The 21,585-nt window shown below is 36.6% G+C and overlaps 1 protein-coding gene across 1 annotated transcript; it reads right to left on the reverse strand.

Annotated features, from left to right (window-relative positions):
* Positions 1,852 to 10,200, reverse strand: LOC109833733 (LRR receptor-like serine/threonine-protein kinase FEI 1). The gene is given in 14 exon segments (XM_020401519.1): positions 1,852 to 2,175; positions 2,764 to 2,897; positions 2,984 to 3,238; positions 7,961 to 8,293; positions 8,358 to 8,555; positions 8,656 to 8,762; positions 8,976 to 9,047; positions 9,127 to 9,198; positions 9,294 to 9,365; positions 9,462 to 9,533; positions 9,650 to 9,721; positions 9,813 to 9,842; positions 9,844 to 9,913; positions 10,020 to 10,200. Coding segments are annotated over 14 exon segments (1,791 nt in total). The 5' UTR covers positions 10,102 to 10,200; the 3' UTR covers positions 1,852 to 1,953.

Raw genomic sequence — 21,585 nt, forward strand, 5'->3', positions numbered from 1 at the left:
GGGGAAAATGATATCCACAAATATTTATAGGTTTTTTTTTTCACCTGAACCACCCTGAAATTTTCAGGTGTTACATGAAAACCACCTTCAAAATTCAACTTATACGGAAACCACCTTTTTACTGGGATTCTGATTGCAATCAACTACCTTGACCGATTTTTGTGACAAGAATTTGTCTAAGTTCCCAAAATATCATTAAAATACATGTGCTAGGCACATGACGTGTACTTCTTAATCAAACTTAGTGTCAGGCGCTTATTTTTTTAAGGGTGTTTAAGGAACAATAGTCAAATTATCATCACAAAATAGGTCAAGGTGATTGATTGCAATCGGAACCTACTCTAAGGGTGGTTTCTGCATAAGTCGAACTTAAAGAGTTAGGAGGCGGTTTTCATACAATCACCCTAGTTTAAAAGTGGTTTCTATGAAAAAAACTAAACAAAACAATATGCATTGCGTGTGCAATTAGTAATACCACACAGCTCTAATTGTGCAAGCACAATATGCACAGGAAGTTCAGGAGCACTCTGGGGTGTAAAGACCACCTAAGTAGCATGTTCTATTAAAGATCATCATTATCTAAATCTAAAGTATCTTCCAAGCAAAATGAGGTCAACTATGAAGCAGGAATTCCATGAGAGATCTGCAAAGATTTTCTGGGTATCTAGCTTTTGGACTATGAAACTATTGACAAAAGATTGCTGTCATGTTTCAACAAGTCCCAGGAGGAAAAAAGGTTTATGTCTTGGCATAGAAAATTATATTACAGGTTTGAGGGCAAGAGACAGGCTGAACACAATCCCAAATTGTTTATTAATAAAGCTTGAGTTGAATCAAAATCCTCCTCTTTCTTGTAGGAACTTTTGTCCTTTTTTTTGAGTAATCAATGCTTGCACTCACAAGAAGCACAACCACCTCATGAGATTTCTAAGGTTTCAGTTCCTATTTACCTCCTAAATTATTAAATTTGTCACCGTATTCTCCCAAACTATTTTCATTTTTATCTTATCCTTAAGCTATCAATTTTGTCCCACTTCACTTCTGAGATATGTTTACCCCCATCTTACCCTTGAACAATCGCTTTTCCTTATACAAATCGATTTAAAATATTCATAAAATAATAAATTAGAATGGGTGATTAGGTATTGGAAACGATACATCAAGGGGTGATGTGAGGCTGAAAAAAGTCCAGAGGATAAACGAGAAATAATTTAATAGTTCAGAAATATCGGCAAGCAGTATAAAGAGAGAAATCTAATAGTTTAGAGGACTAAGTAGGGGCTAAACCAATTTTTTAACTCAGCATCTCTCCAACCAATGAAATGAGGCCAGAGAGCTATGTTTGTCTTCAGTGGCATTGTCAATTGGGTGTCCTTTTCTTCCCCTTGTCCTTTAAGATAGCACTAATAAATCCCATTTCTAAGCAAAGAGGTCTACGCTATGATCATGAAGCCACTTAACCCTATTGTGCTAGGGTTATTAATTTCATATTATATGACATGTCTCTTTAGTTTGAAAGCAATTTTCAATAGCCTAAGTGGGCATTTTTTTTGTAATGGTATTTTTTTTTCCTAAACATTTATTTTAAATAAAACTCTGATGGGCTTGGAATCTGCAATGACTCACTCTTCCATTAAAAATTTCGAAAGTTGTTATGTTCATTGTGAGTTATAATTATGTACTAATCTAACACAGGCTGAAAGAATTTTTCATGCCGAGCTCTCATCCTCAGTAAGTTTTTTTACTTGGAAGTTAAACCCATCACATATTACGTCACATATTTAAACCCATCACATTTTGCATTCCGTTGGAAAGTTAAATTTAGACCTGCATCCAGCTAAAAACTGCAAGTTTTAAAGAAAGGAATGCTTAGATTGCAAAGGTCTGAGCTTCCCAAGGTGGGACTGTTTTGGAAAAATGTTTTCACCGGTATATTTACACCACATTTGAGCTTTAAATTTCTAAATGATGCTCATAGAAATGACTCGAACAAGGCGACATAACCTCCTCCTCCAACATCTGTAACACCCTGCTCATAGTTGGACGGTCGTCTGGATTAGCATCAGTGCACATAGCAGCGATATCAAGGATTGCCTCCACTGCTTCAGCATCTACATTCCCACATCTCTCGTCGAGAATTTCCTCCAACATGTTATCTCCCACCATTGTGTTCATCTGCAAACAAAGGAAACCCCTCATTTGATATCACGAGTAAAAGAAATTAAGAAATTGAGAGCTATCAGAAGTACGGGTGTGTTTGGTTAAGCGTAGCTGGAGTTACAAATGCATTTGCAATGGCAATGCTGTTCCAACAACTACGTTTGGAATGGTTAGAATATAAAATTGTAACCCTCAACTCTCCCCACAATTTTGGAGTTTTCATGTAGTGACAGTCTCTTTAAGATGGTATCAGAACAGCTCAGATTCAAATTCTACAAGCCATGAATAGCGGATTTTAAAAAGAATTAGAACCCTTGTGTGCATCTATATTTTGGCCCATAAGAAAGGGCGTCTCAACTTGCAAGGACATATTAGAATATAAAAATTATAGCTCTCAACCCTCATCAGAACTTCAGAACTTCAGAGTTCTGGTGTAGTGTCAGAGTCCTTCACGTGAAACAAACCTCAAGTTGCACGCAACAACAATCCCTGCTCTCCTTGAGCCATTTTGATTTTCAGTAACTTGTACAGGTTGCACCAAATTGGTGAATCCCTAACCAAACACACCCCAAAAATCTAAAGAAACTGAAAGTAATTACTTACCCATCCTACAATATTGAGTCCTCTCTTGACAAAGCATGGATCCGTAGGCCTCTTTCCAGTTATCAACTCTAACAAGAGCACACCAAAGCTGTAGACATCAGATTTCTCAGTTGCATGTCCATTGTGCAGGTATTCTGTCGATAACAACAAAATTAGACACTAAATAAAGAAGGTCATAAAACTAGAAACTCCGCAATACAAGATCAGAAACGTAACAGACCTGGGGCTAAGTAGCCAAAAGTACCAGCTACCACAGTTGTGACATGAGAATCACCATCAACGAGGAGCTTGGCTAGGCCAAAATCAGAAACATGAGGCTCCAGGCTTCGGTCAAGGAGTATGTTGTTGGATTTAATGTCTCGATGCACAATTGCAGGAGAGCAATCGTGGTGCAAGTATGTTAAACCTCGGGCTGAGCCCAGTGCAATTTTCATTCGAGCATTCCAGTTCAAGGGCTGCTCTTCTTGATCATATTCTGAAATTAAAATAGGGAAGAAAGTTGGTATATAAACTTAAAAGATTTTATATTAGCAGAAATTAATGCCAAGCTTGTTATACGATAATCAATCTATGTAGGAGGAGAATTTTGTAGAAGTAATCACAAGGACATGGATAACTGAAGTAGGCTTAGAGCAGACTAATATAAAGACTCATCTTAAACACTGTTTGTTCTACACACATGTTAATGCTGAATGCTGGAGTTGCGATGAGGTCATTATTTTACACTGTAACAGATTGTATGAAATTCTACAGCCTATTTGTCCTACATACATGATGGTCAGCAATTTTGATGACCATAATTGATGTATTTGACCAAGTGATTTACATCTTAGAGGTATCTTACTTTAATATGCTTAGACAGTGATAAACTGCGTGGATCCTCAACTGCTGCAACGCACAATATATCTAGAATCTTTTCTTGAGGTTGCAACCAATAAATTAAGGATTTTAGTTTACACGCCACAAGTCATCATGCTAAAATTGTTAAATATTTTGTTAACAAAAGGCAATTTTGCCTTCATGAATTATAATAAATATTGTAATTAAAACATGCAATTAAAATATGTGTAACGGATATATAATTATGGGGAACGTTACAAAATTTATGACGAACGTTACAGAATTAATTACGGGTTTTGTAACGTCTTTTCCAACCCTATATATATATCCATATGTTGAGCTCAAAATAATAAGGAAAATATACAACAAGTTTCTCTTGTTTTTCTTCTCTCCCCTACATATTATTTTCATCTACATTTTAGTTTTATTTTATGGGCAACTTCCTTCATCTGAGCTGAAGCTCTGCACTCTCGCCCGAGTGTACAGGCCGGCCGTTTTCGGGGGTTTTTACCGCTAGGGGGGAGGGAACCATCTGCGCTAGGGCGATAGGCGGGTTCTCAATCTTCTAGGGCAGTGAATACACGACTGCTCCCGTTCATGCCTGAATTTCATACCTCTTGTTTATTTTAATTTCGGATTTATTTCATGCTATAATCTTAATTTATTTGATAGATTGACAACAATCTAGAAGATTGATTATATAACTGTTGATTTATTAAATCCGAAATAAGTTTATCTATAATTAATTGCTTTTAATTATTGCTGAATAATTTCTGTTAATTCGAAAAAAATAGTTAAAAGTTACTGTTCATCAACATTACTGTTCATCGAAAAATAATAATAATCTGTTTTGATATTGTTCGTCTAATATGATTAATTGTAGCTACTTTCATTTGGTTATCTATTAAATAGCTATTAGAAAATAAAAGGTACTGTTCACCAGAACCTTATTTTACTATTCACTTGGGAAAAATACAATTAAAAAAAAAATATTGTGCATCCACGAGATTTGCTGTTACCATTCTTTATGGTTCATCGTACATGTATATTAAACATTACTGTTTATTAAAATTGTTACTGTTCATCCAAAATAACCTTAAACATGTAATTAATTGCTTTAATTACTGTTAATTACTGCATTTATTGTATTTTTTTTTAATTGTTGATAATTATTGCTTAAATAATTACAATTAATTGCAACTTGTAGTTGATTTTATAATTAATTGATAACAGATCGCCAATTTAAGTACAAAATGAGGTTACCTCCACTATATGTTGTTAAGGAGGAATTATTTCTCTGTTCAAAATTTTTTTTTAAAGAAAATATGCTCTGTATTTGAATGTTGATGATCACCAATAAATAATTTGAGCTTTTAATACTTATTTATGTTTGAAAGTCTCGTATGCATGGTTTTGACAAGAATAAAGAAAACAAAATAGATGCTTTGAAATATCTGGATTTGTTCATGGTTCAATATGGTGCCTTCTATTAATAATTCCATACTTTAGTGTATTTATGCATCTAATAAGCTTAGTACAGAAGGTGGTAAAAGTGAATGCAGATTTGTTCAGCAACTTAAGTGGCAGCTGTCTGCAGCAGATGAGTTTTACTCTCAAGACATGAAAATCATGAGGTTCGAACATCAATAGGTAAACCCCTCCTCGGCCTTATCCATCATATGTTTGCAGTATAATTGCTAGGCAATTTAAATGATTGCAGAAAATAATTTAAAGTTTCTATATACTGTTAAGGAACAAAAACTCATTGAGTGAACCGATTCAAGTTTTCTTGGATTAGTTGGTGTCTAAGGCAAGGTTTAAGGGTTGCGTAACGCGCTCTGCAAGGAACGAGGTACTTAATTGATCTTTGATCAACCTCTATTACTATCCTTACCTGGCTAACTACCCGAGTAAAACTTTAATCTTTTCACTTTAGGAGTTTTTGGTTTGGAATAAGAGGACCGGAATTATGAGAACAATTCATATGCATTTATTTAATTACGCTTCTTGCATCATATATTGCCTAATGATAAATGATCAATATATGAGCGAACCAAATCAAAGAGGTGCATTTTTTAAAATTCTATTTTATATGGTGGATTATATTTCAAATCTTCAAATGTAAAGTTCATCTCTTTTATTGCGTTATGATGGATATTGCAATAAATGTTTATATGTTCTTTTAGATAACTTACATTTGTTACATGATTAATTACAAGGTTTTATGCAAGAATGCACTTGTAAAATTTAAAGCACGTATGTACAAATATTATTATTATTATTATTTGTATAAGAGGTGGTACTAGAAAATGGCAACATAAATTTGGAAGGTCTCCTTTGTAGACAACCAATTTAAATTTGGAAGGTCACATTTGTAGGCAACCAATTTGTAACCTCTTATAATAGAAGAATTTTAAAAATTTTATGCATTTGAATTATGAAGTATGAAATGTATTTTAAGATACGAAAATATTTTTTAAGATACAAAATCCTATTATGCTCTGCATGTATCTATTATTAATTTCATTCATGTATGTGCATATGCATAACTGCAGAATTTTTAGTTCCACATTAGTTTGAAATGTTCAGATATTATGGTCAATCTCTTCAGACATAGACTATGATCTTTTATGATCATAGATCATGACCTAATGTCAATTTCAAACAATATGATGGAGTAATTACAAAATAAGAACTTGATAAATAAATACAACGCCTGCTAGGCAAAGTTATGATTCTAGACTTTGTAAAGTCTGTGAAAAGAATCTTGATGACCCTTTGACTAAGGGATTATCCAGGAGTGTGATTCTGGATTCATCGAGGGAGATGGGGTTAAGCCCATAGATGAGGTCACTGACAGCGGCAACCCAACCCTTATTTGGAGACGTAGTCCCAATGTCGGTTCAATGTGGTAGAAACAAGCTGGACAAGTGACTCTCGTGTGGAGCATCGACCTAGATATATTTATATATCATTATGTAGCATTTGCTACTACCCCTTCTCTATGATGACGATGCTCTTATGATACAGCTGGCTAGGCTGAGTTTTACTCTTAATAAGTCCAACGCGTGTATTGTGGGGGGTATTAAATAAACAGCTGTAGTACCCTTTGAGGACTTACCTACGTGAGAGGAACCGTGATGGCCGCGGTTAGGGGGGGCTGGGCTAACCCCTAGAAACTCTCATGAGTCGGTTTATTGTGAGCATGGCCTTTAACGCTCAACCCGCTTTGCTCAATAGATGAAGCGTATTGTGTGTGTTTTCATCAATACCTGATTAAAGGGGCCTAATTCAAGGCCTAGTCCATTATGTCCCTCAGGTGGCGATGAACTCACTAAGGAAAGGTTCAAAGCTGAAAGCTACCTCTCCCGAATTCACGATACGAAAGGTTGCCCAACCTATATTTGTTTTATGATTTCTTGATTTATTAATTGATTTCTGAGTCTTCAGTCAATATTGCCTTTTGGGGGGGACTGTTAGATATTTTGTTAACAAAAGGCAATTTTGCCTTCATGAATTATAATAAATATTGTAATTAAAACATGCAATTAAAATATGTGTAACGGATATATAATTATGGGGAACGTTACAAAATTTATGACGAACGTTACAGAATTAATTACGGGTTTTGTAACGTCTTTTCCAACCCTATATATATATCCATATGTTGAGCTCAAAATAATAAGGAAAATATACAACAAGTTTCTCTTGTTTTTCTTCTCTCCCCTACATATTATTTTCATCTATATTTTAGTTTTATTTTATGGGCAACTTCCTTCATCTGAGCTGAAGCTCTGCACTCTCGCCCGAGTGTAGAGGCCGGCCGTTTTCGGGGGTTTTTACCGCTAGGGGGGAGGGAACCATCTGCGCTAGGGCGATAGGCGGGTTCTCAATCTTCTAGGGCAGTGAATACACGACTGCTCCCGTTCAGGCCTGAATTTCATACCTCTTGTTTATTTTAATTTCGGATTTATTTCATGCTATAATCTTAATTTATTTGATAGATTGACAACAAAAATAGCTTGTGAAAGCTTTCACATATCAAATATTATATTTTTGTTTTGTTTTCTTGGCATTTTAGATTTTATGAATCATAGTTAACATGGTGCAGGACAAATTCTACTGGACCAAGAGGTACTTGTTATAAGATTTGCTTTCTCAATCTGATCATTTCAACAAAGAAGAGAAGAAAAATGGCATGGAGCACAAATACAGGTAATCATATAATAGCTTAAGTTCATCAGAAACCAGTTCTTTTCAAGTCTATAATATGTTAATGGAGCTCAGGTTCCAGTGAAAAAACAAATGCTTTTTTCATCAGAAGAATATAAGAAAAAAATCAGATTGAAGGACTAACCATGGAGATAACGGTCTAAGCTGCCCAGTTCCAGGTAATCATATATGAGAAGTTTCGCACAAGGAAGCTTACAATAGCCTCGTAGATGGACGAGGTTAATGTGTTTGATGCCACCCAATATGGCAAGCTCTTTCTCAAAATCTTGATTGCAGCTTTCACGGTTCCTATCGATCTTCTTCACCGCAAATGCACACAAGTCATCCATGACCATCTTATAGACTGTCCCAAAGCCCCCAGACCCAATAATATCCTCTTCATCAAGTAAGTCCAGCTTTTTCATGATCTCTTCAGATGAATATGGAAGGTCTCCACGAAATGTTACAAGCTTAGAACCTAAAAGGAATGGTTAAGTTAGAAAAAGCTGCTGTATCCGGAAGATGGTTAGATTCAAACTTACCGATATCCTGAACACGTTGTTTATCTACTTTTATGTATTTTTCGCCCACCTTGCCCTTTCTTGAGAGTAAACAGACCCAAAGTAACCCGAGGATAGCAACTAACGCCACTCCCATGGTTGACATAGCACCAATCATTAGCCCATTCAGAAAATGAGATGTTTTTCTTGTGGGCATTGGTTGGATGTCCGATGTTTCAACTGAGGGAGATAGAGAATAATTTTTTTTAAGTCTGTAAATAATGCTACTGAGAGTTTAACGGACATTAAATGATTGTACAAGGTCAAGGAGGAATCGTGCCTGGAGTTGAAATAGTCTCTTGATGGGGAAGAATTGCTGGAAAGCCCAATGTACCCCGACATAACTTGTGGATTGGAAGGCCGCAAAGCTCAAGATTTCCAACAAACCTGCAAGAAATTAGCCTCCTTAGAAATGCCCAGATCCTATATAATGAAACCCAATAAGAAATAGAATGGAGCCTCAAGTAACAAGATAGGAACAAATTACAAACATTTTATAATCATCTTGTTGTAGATCCAACATGTTTTATGGTCTAAAATCCTATCAGAGTAAACATTTATCCGATCAAATGTGCTGAGGGGGAAGAAGAAACGACTTACGAGCTGTTTCTGAAAGTGCCAAGGACTCCAACATTTGGGATTTCACCAGAAAAGAAGTTGGTTGATAAATTACTGAAATCGAAATGCAACATTTATTGTCATGAATTGAATAAGGTGAGGGGGGAAACAGCACCAGGTCAATGGAACTCACAGGAATCTCAGACGAGTGAGCTTGCCAATTGAAGGAGGTATTCTTCCCTGGAGTAGATTGCTTGACAAATCCCTACATATTCCACATTAAACAAATCAAAACCCAACCTTCAAAAGAGAAAAGAGAAGGAGGGGAAAAAAATTTAAAACACAGGATAGAAAACGCACAATATGGTGAGCTGAGTGAGCTCTCCGATTTCATGCGGAAGGCCTCCTTGTAGGTAGTTTGCTCTCAAATACCTTCACAGATAAAAAATATGCACATCAAAATCATTGAATCAACTAAAAAAGATTGGGAACTCAAGATGAAAGGATAAAAGGGCAAAGATTATATACAGTGCTCTGAGCTCAATGCAGCTCCTAATCTCAGGAGGAATCGACCCATGCAGGCTATTCTGATGCAGAGCCCTTCACCAGGAAATAATAATAATAATGATAATAAGGTGACAAGGTAAGATCTTTAATCAAATTTCAACGTCCCACGTCAAAAGTCGAAGTGGGTATATTAGTTCAAAGGAGCTCACAGTCTCTGAAGCCTCTGAAGCTTCCCGATGCTCGGCGAAATAATGCCCCCGAGCTGCAAATATGGAAGATTTCTACAGAGGAAGGGAAAAAAAGAGTAAAGAGCCAGGGGGGTTAACAAAAATCTTACCCAGAAAAAGCAGAAGAGCTAGCGAATGTACATACATTGATCGAACCCGAAGATCGGGGAAATGGCGATGCTCTCCAGCTACTCAGCATCCGCTTGGTGTCGTTGAAGCCCTCTTTTAGCTCGAGCAACGCTTGTCCTGAGGGAGCAAAAAAAAAAAAAAAACAAGGGGTGAAAAAAGACATAAAAAGTAAGAGATGGGAAGAAGAGAACGCAGGGCAAATGGGTAACTTCGCAAGTTATACCATCAGGGGTGAGTGCTGAGGATGGGGAGGAGAAGGGTGAGACGAAGAAGAGGGCGGTGATGGCTAAAACCCAGAGGCCCATTGAGAGAGAGAGAGAGAGAGAGAGAGAGAGAGAGGGAGGGCTGGGGTTGGCTGTGATGGATGAAGAAAAGGGAAAGTGAGCGAGGGGAGAGTGTGGACTACAGAGAAGAGAGGTGCTTTATTAATTAATTATTTAGCTGCAGGGGGCGGGGGGCCTAGAAACCAGAGACAGAGGAAAGAGAAGAGGAAAACAATTTTCATGGGGAACTGTGCTCTGTTCTCAAAGGGAGTAGCCGTTGAAAAGGGTGCGTGGCTCTGTACTTCTCACGTGAGAAGGGGGTGAGGGGAGAGGGAGGCGAAGTGCGAGGCTGTCAGATTGGCGACTCTCCCACTCGGGAGTCGTTATAAAATGAGTGGAACTAACCTCCTTCTTTAGTTCTAAAATTGAAAATTGTTATCAAAATAGAATCAAATTTTGACTCTTAGACCCATTTAGCTCCAGATCGCACCTCTCGTGGCCTGGAACTGCAACTGATTTTGGCTAGAACTGACTTGAGGGAGAGTTCTCTTCATCCAAAATCAGTTTAGTTTTGGATCAAGAGAGACGGAACAGCGAAACAACTTTAAGGCTAAATTTGGCGCTCAAAAACTAGCTCATAGTCTTGGATTGCCAAACTTGATTTAATATTGAACCAATTTTTTTTAAAAGAAATTAATGGGTATCCTTGTCGTAGGAGAGGATTTCCTCCTTGACGTCTACGTGGCACAATCCCCACCATCCTCATAAAGTAGGCACAAATCCCCACCAACTCACACACTCTCTCCTACTTTATGTCACGTAGGCGACAAGTAGGGAAAAATCTCCTCCTATGACAATGATACATGTTAATCTCTTTTTTTAAAACTAATAAACTTGTTTAAAGGAGTCTTCTGCTTGGTATGTCATAATGAATTGTTGTTGCAGTTGTATGCAACTTAGACATTTTGGGACGATGTTTGTTGTTTATTTTAGCGGCAATATGAATGCAGTTACACGATGTTTGTTGCAGAAAGGAAGTGTTGGCTAACAGGGACCCCAAAATTAGGATAGGTAAGGGGACAGGTGAGGTTGATACCTCACACGTCCCACTACCTTTCCCATTTTCTGGGTCCTTCTAGCATTTTTCTTGTAGAAAAAATGACATTTCGCATTTAACAACTTACACACGTTCAAACACAAGTCACCATTGTAAACTTCCTAAGTAATAAATAAATTACAACGCCAATCATGAAAATTGCCAGGAAAAGTATTAATATATGGATTTTTCTATAAAGTGCTCATGGACACTATAAGGGCCTGTTTGGTTCGTTTCCTTCACTTTCTATAGATGACTTTTCTTCACTTTCTTGTGTTTCCTTCACTTTCCTAAAAAATGTTTCTTGTGTTTGTTTCGCCCAAAAATATGTAGTGAAAGTACTTTCCATCATTTTCTAGTGTTTGGTTCAACTTGAAAAAAAGAAGAAAATAATTGATGTGTGAATAAATTCCCTCATTTTCTAGTGTTTGGTTCAAACTAAAAAAATCAAGAAAACTTGATTGTGGTCACCATGGTAAGATTACCACCCATCATCATAGTTGTGCTCAGAAAATTAAAACAAAGGCCAAGCATCAACATGAAACCAAAGGCCAACCATAGCTGACCAACAACACATAATAGTACCAAGAGCTGAAACCAAGGCAGAGAGTACAATAAACCTGCACAAATTTGAAATAAAGGCCAAGCTTCAACTGAATCCGAAGGCCAACCATAGCTGACCAACCAAAGGCCAAGCAAGAGCTGAAACCATTGCAACCATGGCCAACCAAAGGCCAACACAAAAATTTAGGGTCCAAGGGCCAAGCAACAAGAGGCTGCAACCAAGGAAAGCACACACCTGAACATGAATCATCACATGGAAACAGCAAACCAAACAACCAACATGAAAACAGCAAACCAACACAACCAAGAGCTGAAACCAAGGCCAACTGGAACACAAATTCAGACTCACCAAAAGCCAACACAACAACTTAGCTCCAAAGACCAAGCACCTGAAACCAAAGGCCAACTGAAACACAAATTCAGACTCACAGAACTGATCAACCCAGTCACATAAAGCATGAAAATAGGCTAACAAGAGCCAAGCTGAAAATGAGGCCAAGCTGAAACCATTGCAAAAATCCAGGCTCACCATTGCAACATGTCAGGTACACAATGGAAACCACAAAAAAGCACAACTGAAACAAAGTCATAGCACTTTGTTTGGGCCAAAAAGCTAATAAAATGGGAGTATGATATCTGACACAGGAAAATGAGGCCAAGCAACATGTCAGGTAGTATAACATAAACCACAAGAAAGCACACAACTGAAATGAATCACAAATCTAGACTCACCAAACCAAAGGTCAACCAAAGGCCAACACAACTATTTAGGGTCCAAGGGCCAAGCAACAAGAGGCTGCAACCAACCAAAAAAACACACCTGAACATGAATCATCAACATGGAAACAACAAACCAAACAACCAACATGGAAATAGCAAACCAAAACAACCAAGAGCTGAAACCAAGACCGAGAGGAGGTTGAAACCATGCTGACCAAGGGCCAAGCAACATGAGGCCAAGCTGAAACCATTGCAACATTATAGGTACACAATAGAAACCACAAAAAAGCACAGCTGAGCTCAAGGGCCAACCAACCAAGAGAATGGAAATCAAACCAAAGCTCAAAAGAAATTATAGAAAATGTGCTCAGAAAAGGCTCTTTCTTCATTATATGCCACGTCATGAAGTTTATAATAGCAATGTTGGCTGCATTTACTGCCTCGCCAATTGATCACTAGTATAAACTTTAGCTGCATATCTTCAACATTGAAGTCCATCATCATAACACAAAATATGCATACCTCTTTAACTTTAATTCATTGAGGGGAAATCATTATAGAACCCTACTTGTAAAACCTGTCAAACACATAAAGCATTAGCATACCAAGTTTACATAACAACCATTTCAATCAATTTCCCAAGCCACACAACTGAACATTTGCTGCAAATTCATACTGCTTGCACACAACTGAAAGTAGACAGAAAGCACACAACTGAAAGTAGACAGAAAGCACACAACTGAATCCAAATACTCCTATTTGCAGATAATCAAACTATTTAATCAAAATACAAACGTCGCACTAGAAATATGTAGGATACTCTCATTCCATCAAGGTGAAATCATTCACCTTGATCCTCTTACAATAATGAATTTATCATCTATGCTTGCTTTATTTTGAGAGATATAAGTTGCAAAATTGATTTCTCCAACGCATCATATGAGAACAAATCAGATAACCATACAAGCTCATACTATTAATAATTTCTATGAGATATACGTTGCAAGGATTATACATATCAAATTAAGACTAGTTAGATAAGCTATTAATAATTTCTACAATCAAAATTTTCAAATAATAAATAGATGTCTGCATACGAAAATCTCAAAAAACAACCAATACATGACATGCAAACTGGAAAAATACACAGAATAATCACCAGTAAAAAATTTTACCTTCCTAGTGGCAGAAAGCAGAGAACTGTAGTCAAACTACAGATTTGAAGTCGTTTTGCAAATCGTAGTGGTAAATGGTGGTCAAAATACCCAAACTCAGACAAATTTTAAACCTGGCATCAAAGGAAGAAGGAAATTGATAAATGAAAGCCATAAAAAATTAAATAAATACAAAAGATTTGATTTTTACCACTGTACCTCCATAAATCAACCAAGATCTTGTACTGTTTTCCCTTTTGTTCGAAGGCTAGGGTTTCAATCGGCGTCAGACAGCAATCGGAGAGCGGGAGAGAGAGAAGGGCGGGAGCGGGAGAGAGGGGCGGGAGCGGGAGAGAGGGGTAACCAGAACGAGTGGAAAGGGGAAGAGCAATCGAAGATTTTTGTACGGGAGAGAACAAAGAGGCGTTTTCCGCTGTAATCAGCCGTTTTCGAGCGGAAAATGGAAGGGCGAAAAAGCTGTCAGAAAGCCCGCACGTTTATTCACTTTCTTTTTTTCTTTTTAACGAAGCAAACACCCGATTGTGAGGGGAAGTAACAAATTTACCCTGTGTCAGTTTTCCCAAAGGCTATTTTCCCTCATTTTCTGTATTTTTTGGCCGAAACAAACAGGCCCTAAGAGAGAAGAGAGAGAGAGATAATTGGGGAGGGGATCCCAATACAAATCAGGTGGGCCCCATCCTCAATCATCTCTATCTATCTCTCTCCTCTTCTATTGCCCATGGGCACTCTATAGAAAAACCCTAAATATATTTGATGCTTCAAAACCAATACTTACAATTAGAGTCACAAAATCGTAAAATTTTTAAACTAAAATACTTCTACAGTTGTATGCAATTAGCATTTTTATAATCACGCTGCAATAAACCAAACAATTTGCAAGTATGTCTTAGTGGGTTTGCGTGAAGCCCAAATGTTGGAATTTTCAGGTCCAAATTGGAGTCGCGTGTCATTAACGATCATGGAGAGTATTTCTCATCTTTGGTAAAACTACGCCAAAATTTTTAAACTAAAAAAAGGCATACTGCACGTAGGGAACTTTAGGCTATCTGAATGGTTGAGAAGTTTTAATATCTGGAAAAAAAAAGTACGCTGAACAAAGTAAACTATTTTACATACCAAATTTAACAAGTGGAACTTGAATGTTTGCTTCTGCAATAAAATGAATGAATAGTCATAAAGAAAGAAAAACATGAGATATGGCTTTCAATTGAAAGCGGTTTGTAATAATGTTCAATAGAGGGTGACAAGGTAGGACATAGTACTGACTGGAAATTGAAAACTGTGTATGATCATAATCAGATGCTTGAAGATTTGAACAGATTTTGTCAATTTCAAATTTGGTCCTTCATCCAACCTAACCACTAAGGGCCTGTTTTGTTTGGTTGTCATTTTTTTGTGTTATAATAGTGTAGTCGTCAGGCGCACAACCAACTCTTTTGCTTAGTTTGTTAAAATGTGCGTGATACTGTAGCTGAGTTGGTGCTAGTATAGCTGAGTTGACAGGCTCTCAGCAATTCTCAGCAAAAAGCAAGGAATTGGACTCGCGTTATTGTAGTTGCCAGTACAGTTGAACCACTCAATTCTGTGATACTGTAGCTATTGCGCATTTTTTTAAAAAAATAACCAAATAGGCCCTAAGTCCTCGTGTCTTTGTAGCGAAATGACGAAAGGCACGGGTCTTTTATGAGCCATCTGAAGATCAATTGTAAATTTCAATAATCCACTTGGGTAATCAGACTTAGAGATATTTGGAAAGTTTAGATTATATAATCTATTTGTAGATTATAAACAAGCGGATTGTAGTCTAGAATGTTTGGTAAATTTTATGGATTATAATTTGTTTTCAAAAATAGAATGCTTAGCAAATTACTGAATTATAATTTATCATTTTTGAAGTTATACAAAAAAGACATGGAGATTGGCGGTGAGATATTAAATAAGCATCAGATTTTTTTGTGAAATCATGGGGGGATATAATTATTTTTGGCTAAATTATCAGGTTAGCATATAAAGTAACATTCCTGAATCCTACACCATTTTGACCTATAACTTAATATCGGCAACACTTTGATATAAAAAAAAAAGTGATAACATTGTGACATTTAGGCATTTTCCGATGGCATGCGACGAGTTTTAAACGAAAACAACTAATGAGAGATTTTTGCATATATAGCCCTTAAACTGATTTTTGCATATATTTCTCATTAAAACAAGATAATGTCTCTGTCGAATTTGAAGGGCTCTAACGCAACGGATTTTATATTACTGCATCGCTAGTTCAAGTGTGCATACATCACGCAAATGATAACAGTCAATAAAATGTTACGCAATTTGTATAGGAAAATTTCCACAAATTATCTCGACTTATGTATTTTATTTTGCATAAAGATAACACGTACCTACCTAAGAATAAATATCATAATGTTTTATCACTACACAAAAATAATCAGTGTTACTCAGACGAACATGTATAATAAGGGTAAATTTCATAAAACCCCTTAAAACTTTTGCACATTCCCATGAAGCTCTCATGAATCTTTTAAATTCCATTTAATCTGGTTAACTTTTGGTTGGGCAAAATTATCAGATTGATATATTTTGTTGATCCTATGTGATAAATTGGTATATTTTCTTACTCCCGAGATAATATAGTATCTTTTTATGGACCGTGGTGATAGATAGCCCTATTTTTTGGTTGGAGCCACAATGTGGCCAAACAAAGTCATGAGGCGTGCGTAATGTATCATGGTTGTCAAGGTAGATGGTAGTTGGAGTCATAAAAAATAAGCTGGAAAAACAAGCCCCCCCCCACCCCACCCCACCCCAATTAAGGCTAAAAGAAGTTAGGGTTCAAATTAGGGGTTTTATTTTTCATCCTTGGGTTAATTTGATTAGGGCATCACCCTAATCAAAATATTATTAACCCTAAAAGAAAGAAGAACACCCTCGGTTTGAACCTTAACTTCTTTTAGCCCTAATTTGAGCAAAAGTCCTCCTTTCAACTCATTTTAATGATCTCAACTACTATCCATGTTGGTAGCCATCTCGAATGCATGTGACAACTCACATGATCCTATTTGGACAGAATTTTGACTCCATCCATAAGGCCAAATTTTTGACTCTGGCGAAAGAATAAGAGTATTTATCAGTGTGGTTCACATAATATACCATACTAGTGTCGGAATAAAAAAATATCAATCTATCATATCAAAAAAATATATACCAATCTAATAATTTTGTCCTTTGGGTTATCTCAAAAAATAATAAAAAAATAAAAAACATTCAAGAGGGATTTGTGGGAGACCCAAAAATTTAGAGGTTTCAGTGAAATAAAAAGGTTTAGGGATTTCATGGTAAGCATCTCAAAGTCAAAGGGGGCTTTGTGAATTTTAACTAGTGGTTTTGAGAAATTATTCCCACGAAATTCTTCCAACAATAAAGAAAACTCAATCTCTTTTAGTTCGCAAATATTAGTAGACTTTAAATATTAGTCTTCAATAATTGCATATTAGTTCCTCATATATTAAAAATTGCATATTAGTGGCCCAAATTCTAAAGGGTCTTGCAAGATGGTTCCCTTGTCAAAATTTCAGTAAAAAAAAATCTAATCATGGTTGGGTTAACTCCTAACCAAAAATTTGCAATCACCAATCTACCCTTCTCTATAATGTTTCAACCCTTTGTGAAGCTCAACTTTGGGTTAGGACTTTTTTGCTAACAATTAAAGAAGAAAGACTCATATGAGTTTGGATTTTTTTTAAAGCATGTACTGGATCTAAACCTATCAAGAAATGGGTTAGGGAATATTATAGAGTGTAAAATAGTCATTTTGCCTCTAATAGTTAGATTTGACAGAACATTTCCCCCAATCAAACGTGATTTAACTTGAAGAACCATTTTGCATGACCCTATAGAAATTGATAAACTAATATGCAATTTTAAAGATTCGAGGAACTAATATGCAATTTTCAAGGTTTGAGGGACTAACATGCAATTATTGAGGACGTAAGGGACTAATATCTAAAAATCCTAATATTAATAACTAAGGGTTTTTAGACACTAGACCCTTAAATCTTCAATAAGTGCATATTAGCCTCTCAAACCTTATAGGATCTTGCAAATGGTCACTTTGTTAGTATTTTAGTTAATAATCTACTATGGCTGGGTTAGCTCGTACCCAGTGGCGTAGCCAGAAATTTTTTTTGCCCTGGGCGAAAAATAAAGGGATTGTGTCGAGCAAGAGGAAGTAGAGGAGGCTGAGAAGAACAGTTGCTGGATTTAAATACACCTACAATTTGAGAGAAGCTCTCAATTTCATAGAGTAGCAAAATAAAACTGAAGATCCCCATCTCTTCAAATTTCACTTCAATCTCATCCCATTCGATCATTCAATCCAGCTAATGGACTCAAGCAATGTCGCTCCGGCGGGCCGGCGGTAGCCACCCCAAGCAAAAGCTCTAGCTCCTCCGGCAACCCGGCTCCACCATCATCGCCGGCCGCATTCTTGCTATGGGCAGCTGCCCAGGGCAAGGAAGCCCTAGCTCCGCCACTGCTCGTACCTTAACACCTGTAATTACCAAACTACCCATCTTTCTAATGTTTCAAACATAGTGAAGCGAAATTACCCTTCTTTATAAAGTTTCAACCATTTGTGACGCTCAACTTTGGGTTAGGATTTTTTAAACCATCAGGCCATGTTTGGCAAAGGGATAAGGAAGAGGAATTAAGGAGGAGGGTTAACTTAGTTAACCCATCACGAATGGTTAAAAATATTCTTATTCCGTTTGGATTCGATAGTTAAGATAAGAGGTTAATTCTTTTGCGTTTGGCAAATGAATAATGGGGCAAGGAGATTAATCTAACTGGGGGTTTACAAGAAAATAATCCTACACTATAGAAAAGCAAACTGCCAGGAGATGTGAGGTTCAATTAATTAATTACTTAGCTCCAATGATCTCCGGAGCTTAGGAAGCCGGCGGTAGAGAGGCATCTGGCCCCCTTCGAACCCCTTGCGCACCCCAGGCCCTAACCTCGACGTCTGCCCCCTCATCCCGAATCCGCAGTTGTTCCCCTGCCCGACCACGAGGGGAAGCGTGTGGATAATGAAGAGCGGAACAAGCATTGTTCCGCCTCTTCACGAGTACTAGTTAACCCTTGTGTTTACGGGATAAATGGGTTAAAAACGTCACGTGCGGGTTTGTTATTACTTGGGTTTCTTTTTCTGTTTGGCAGGCTAATGGAGGGTTAAACCCCCTTAACCCTCCATTTAACCTCTTGCCAAACGCAACCTCAGAGAATAACTCAAATGAGTTTAATTTTTTAAGCGGGTATTAGGTTTAAACATATTAAGAATGGGTTTAGGAGCATAATAGAGGGATAGAATGGTCATTTTGGCTCCAATCATTAGCTTTAACCGAATATTCTCCTTAAATCTAACATGATTTCACTTGAATGACCACGTTGCAATACCCTTTACAATTTGAGGGACTAATATGCAATCTTTATGATTTGATGGACTAGTATGCAATTATCAAAGATAAGGGACTATACCTAAAAGATCCTAATAACTATTCTCTCTATTACTTACCAACTAATCAAGGGGTTTTTTCGATATATACCCTCCACATTATGGCTATTTTTAAATTGCCCTCCATATTATTATAATTCTAAATTTGTCTCTCAAATTATCATGTTCACTCAAATTTACCCCTCACCTTGAATTATGTTAAGTTTTCCTATAGTTATTAAGGCCAAAGTACCTTTATATCCCTTGTTAAATTGTTTTCTTTGAAAAATCAACCAAAAAAAAGCCCAAAATTATTATAGCTCTAAAAATCGGATCCACTTAATCTCAAAACCAAACCCTTTAAGGCCGTTATCAAAGAAAAAAACCGGATTGCCTCATATATTTTTTTCCCTCCTTGAGTTTGCATTTTCTAATCCTACAACAATCTGACCCAACTCTTCGACGAAAGCTAGGTCTACGGGGAAATCAAGACTTGGCCTTCTTCTTGAGACATTGCTGCCTTCGTATTAGCCCTAAATTCAATTCTTGTGCTTCCTAAAAAATCCCTAAACTTCTCTATGTTTTGGGTTCGAACTTTTTTAGCAGAGAGAGAGCGGGGGAAAAGGCGCCGTGTTGTTTCTCTTTGATAACTGGTTTGGTTTCGTGAACGGATCCCCTTTTTTTAGAGCTACAGTGATTTTGGTTTTATTTTGTTGATTTTTCTAAAGAAAACAATTAAACTAGGGATATAAAGGCAATTTAACCCTCGTAAGTGTCAAAACCTTAACATAACTTGAGGTGCGGGGTAAATTTGAGTGAACGAGGCAATTTGAGGGGAAGTTTGGAATTATATAATGTGGAGGGTAAATTTAAAAAAACTCATGGCTTGGAGGGTTTATTTGAAAGGGAGTCTTCGGTATGTATCCATCAATTTGTCTGTTTTCTAAATTTGCCCCTCATATTTTAATAATTTTAAATTTGCCCTCCAGATTGTCAGTTCTCTCTAATTTTATGCCTCAAGTTAACTTACATAGAATTTGGATGGAATATTCTCTTAAGTTAGCTTGGTCTTTTTTAGATTGCCTGGTTTACCCTTTAATATATTGTTAAAGATGTAAATTAAAAAACAGTTGCATCCTTTCCTGCCCCCAGTCTCTTCATATGAGAAGTGCTTAGCATCATGTCAAAAAATTTGCTTGGGTGCACGGTAGGATTCCTATTAAATTGAGCTTCGGCTTTGCTCTTTTATTGGGTGAAGTTACCATAGGCTCTTGGCAAATTTCTTAATTACTTTAGTTCTTGAAAACCAATTAATCATCATTAGTAAATTGTCGTGTTCATGTTGAATGTTTCGGTAGTAATTTATGAGAATTTCTTCCTTAATTTATGTTATTGTTTGCAGAAGTTTATCAGCAGTATACTCATGTTGGTGATTTGTCAACAAGTGCTGCATTTACTTAGCGACACACAGACAATCTAGCATTCAAAGAAAGTTTTCTTTTGGAAAAGAATTGCATATTAGGGGAGAAAACCTTTCAAAATTCAAAAAAACAAATGTGTTCGCGTTCGAGATCTCTTCCATCGCGGGACTCAAGAACGAGTCAATGACACGCCAAACCAAACTAATAAGGAAAAAATGATGCATCTGGTTTTTTTTTAATGCAAAAAAAAAAATTAAAATATTAAACTTTTCACAAAACGTTAAAAAGGTAATTTAGCTTAAACACTATTAAAATTCTAACAAAAATGTGGTTGGATGGTAAAATTATGGACATCTGCCAATTTGGATGGCAAATTTAAAATTATTAAGATTTGGGGTTAACTTTAGAAGTAGATACAATGTGAGGGGGACAAATTTTCAAAACCGACCCATTTAGACTTTTATTCCCAAAAAACGACCTCATTCAAACAAAATTGCAAAAACCGACATGGTTTCAGCCTCAGCGTTGAAACCAGGTCGGTTTTTGAAAAAAAAATTTCTGAAACTTCACGGGAGTTCAACTCCCGTGAAGTTTAGTAGATCTGCTAAACTTCACGGGGGTTTAGTTTAATTTTTTTGAACTATGAAACTTCACGGAAAAATTAAAATATAAAACTTTTCACATTACGTTAAAAAGGTAATTTAGCTTATAAACACTATTAAAATTCTAACAACAATGTGGTTGGATGGTAAAATTATGGACATCTGCCAATTTGGATGGCAAATTTGAAATTATTAAGATTTGGGGTTAAATTTAGAAGTAGATACAATGTGAGAGGGACAAATTTTCAAAACTGACTCCCGTGAAGTTTAGCAGATTTACTAAACTTCACGGGAGTTGAACTCCTTTGAAGTTTTAGAATTTTTTTTCAAAAACCGACCTGGTTTCAGCCTCACCTGGTTTCAGCTCTGAGGCTGAAACCAGGTCGGTTTTTGCAATTTTGTTTGAATGAGGTCGTTTTTTGGGATTAAGTTCACAAATGGG

This window comes from Asparagus officinalis, chromosome 3 (genome assembly GCF_001876935.1).
Source record: "Asparagus officinalis chromosome 3, Aspof.V1, whole genome shotgun sequence".
NCBI classification, from domain to species: Eukaryota; Viridiplantae; Streptophyta; class Magnoliopsida; order Asparagales; family Asparagaceae; genus Asparagus; species Asparagus officinalis.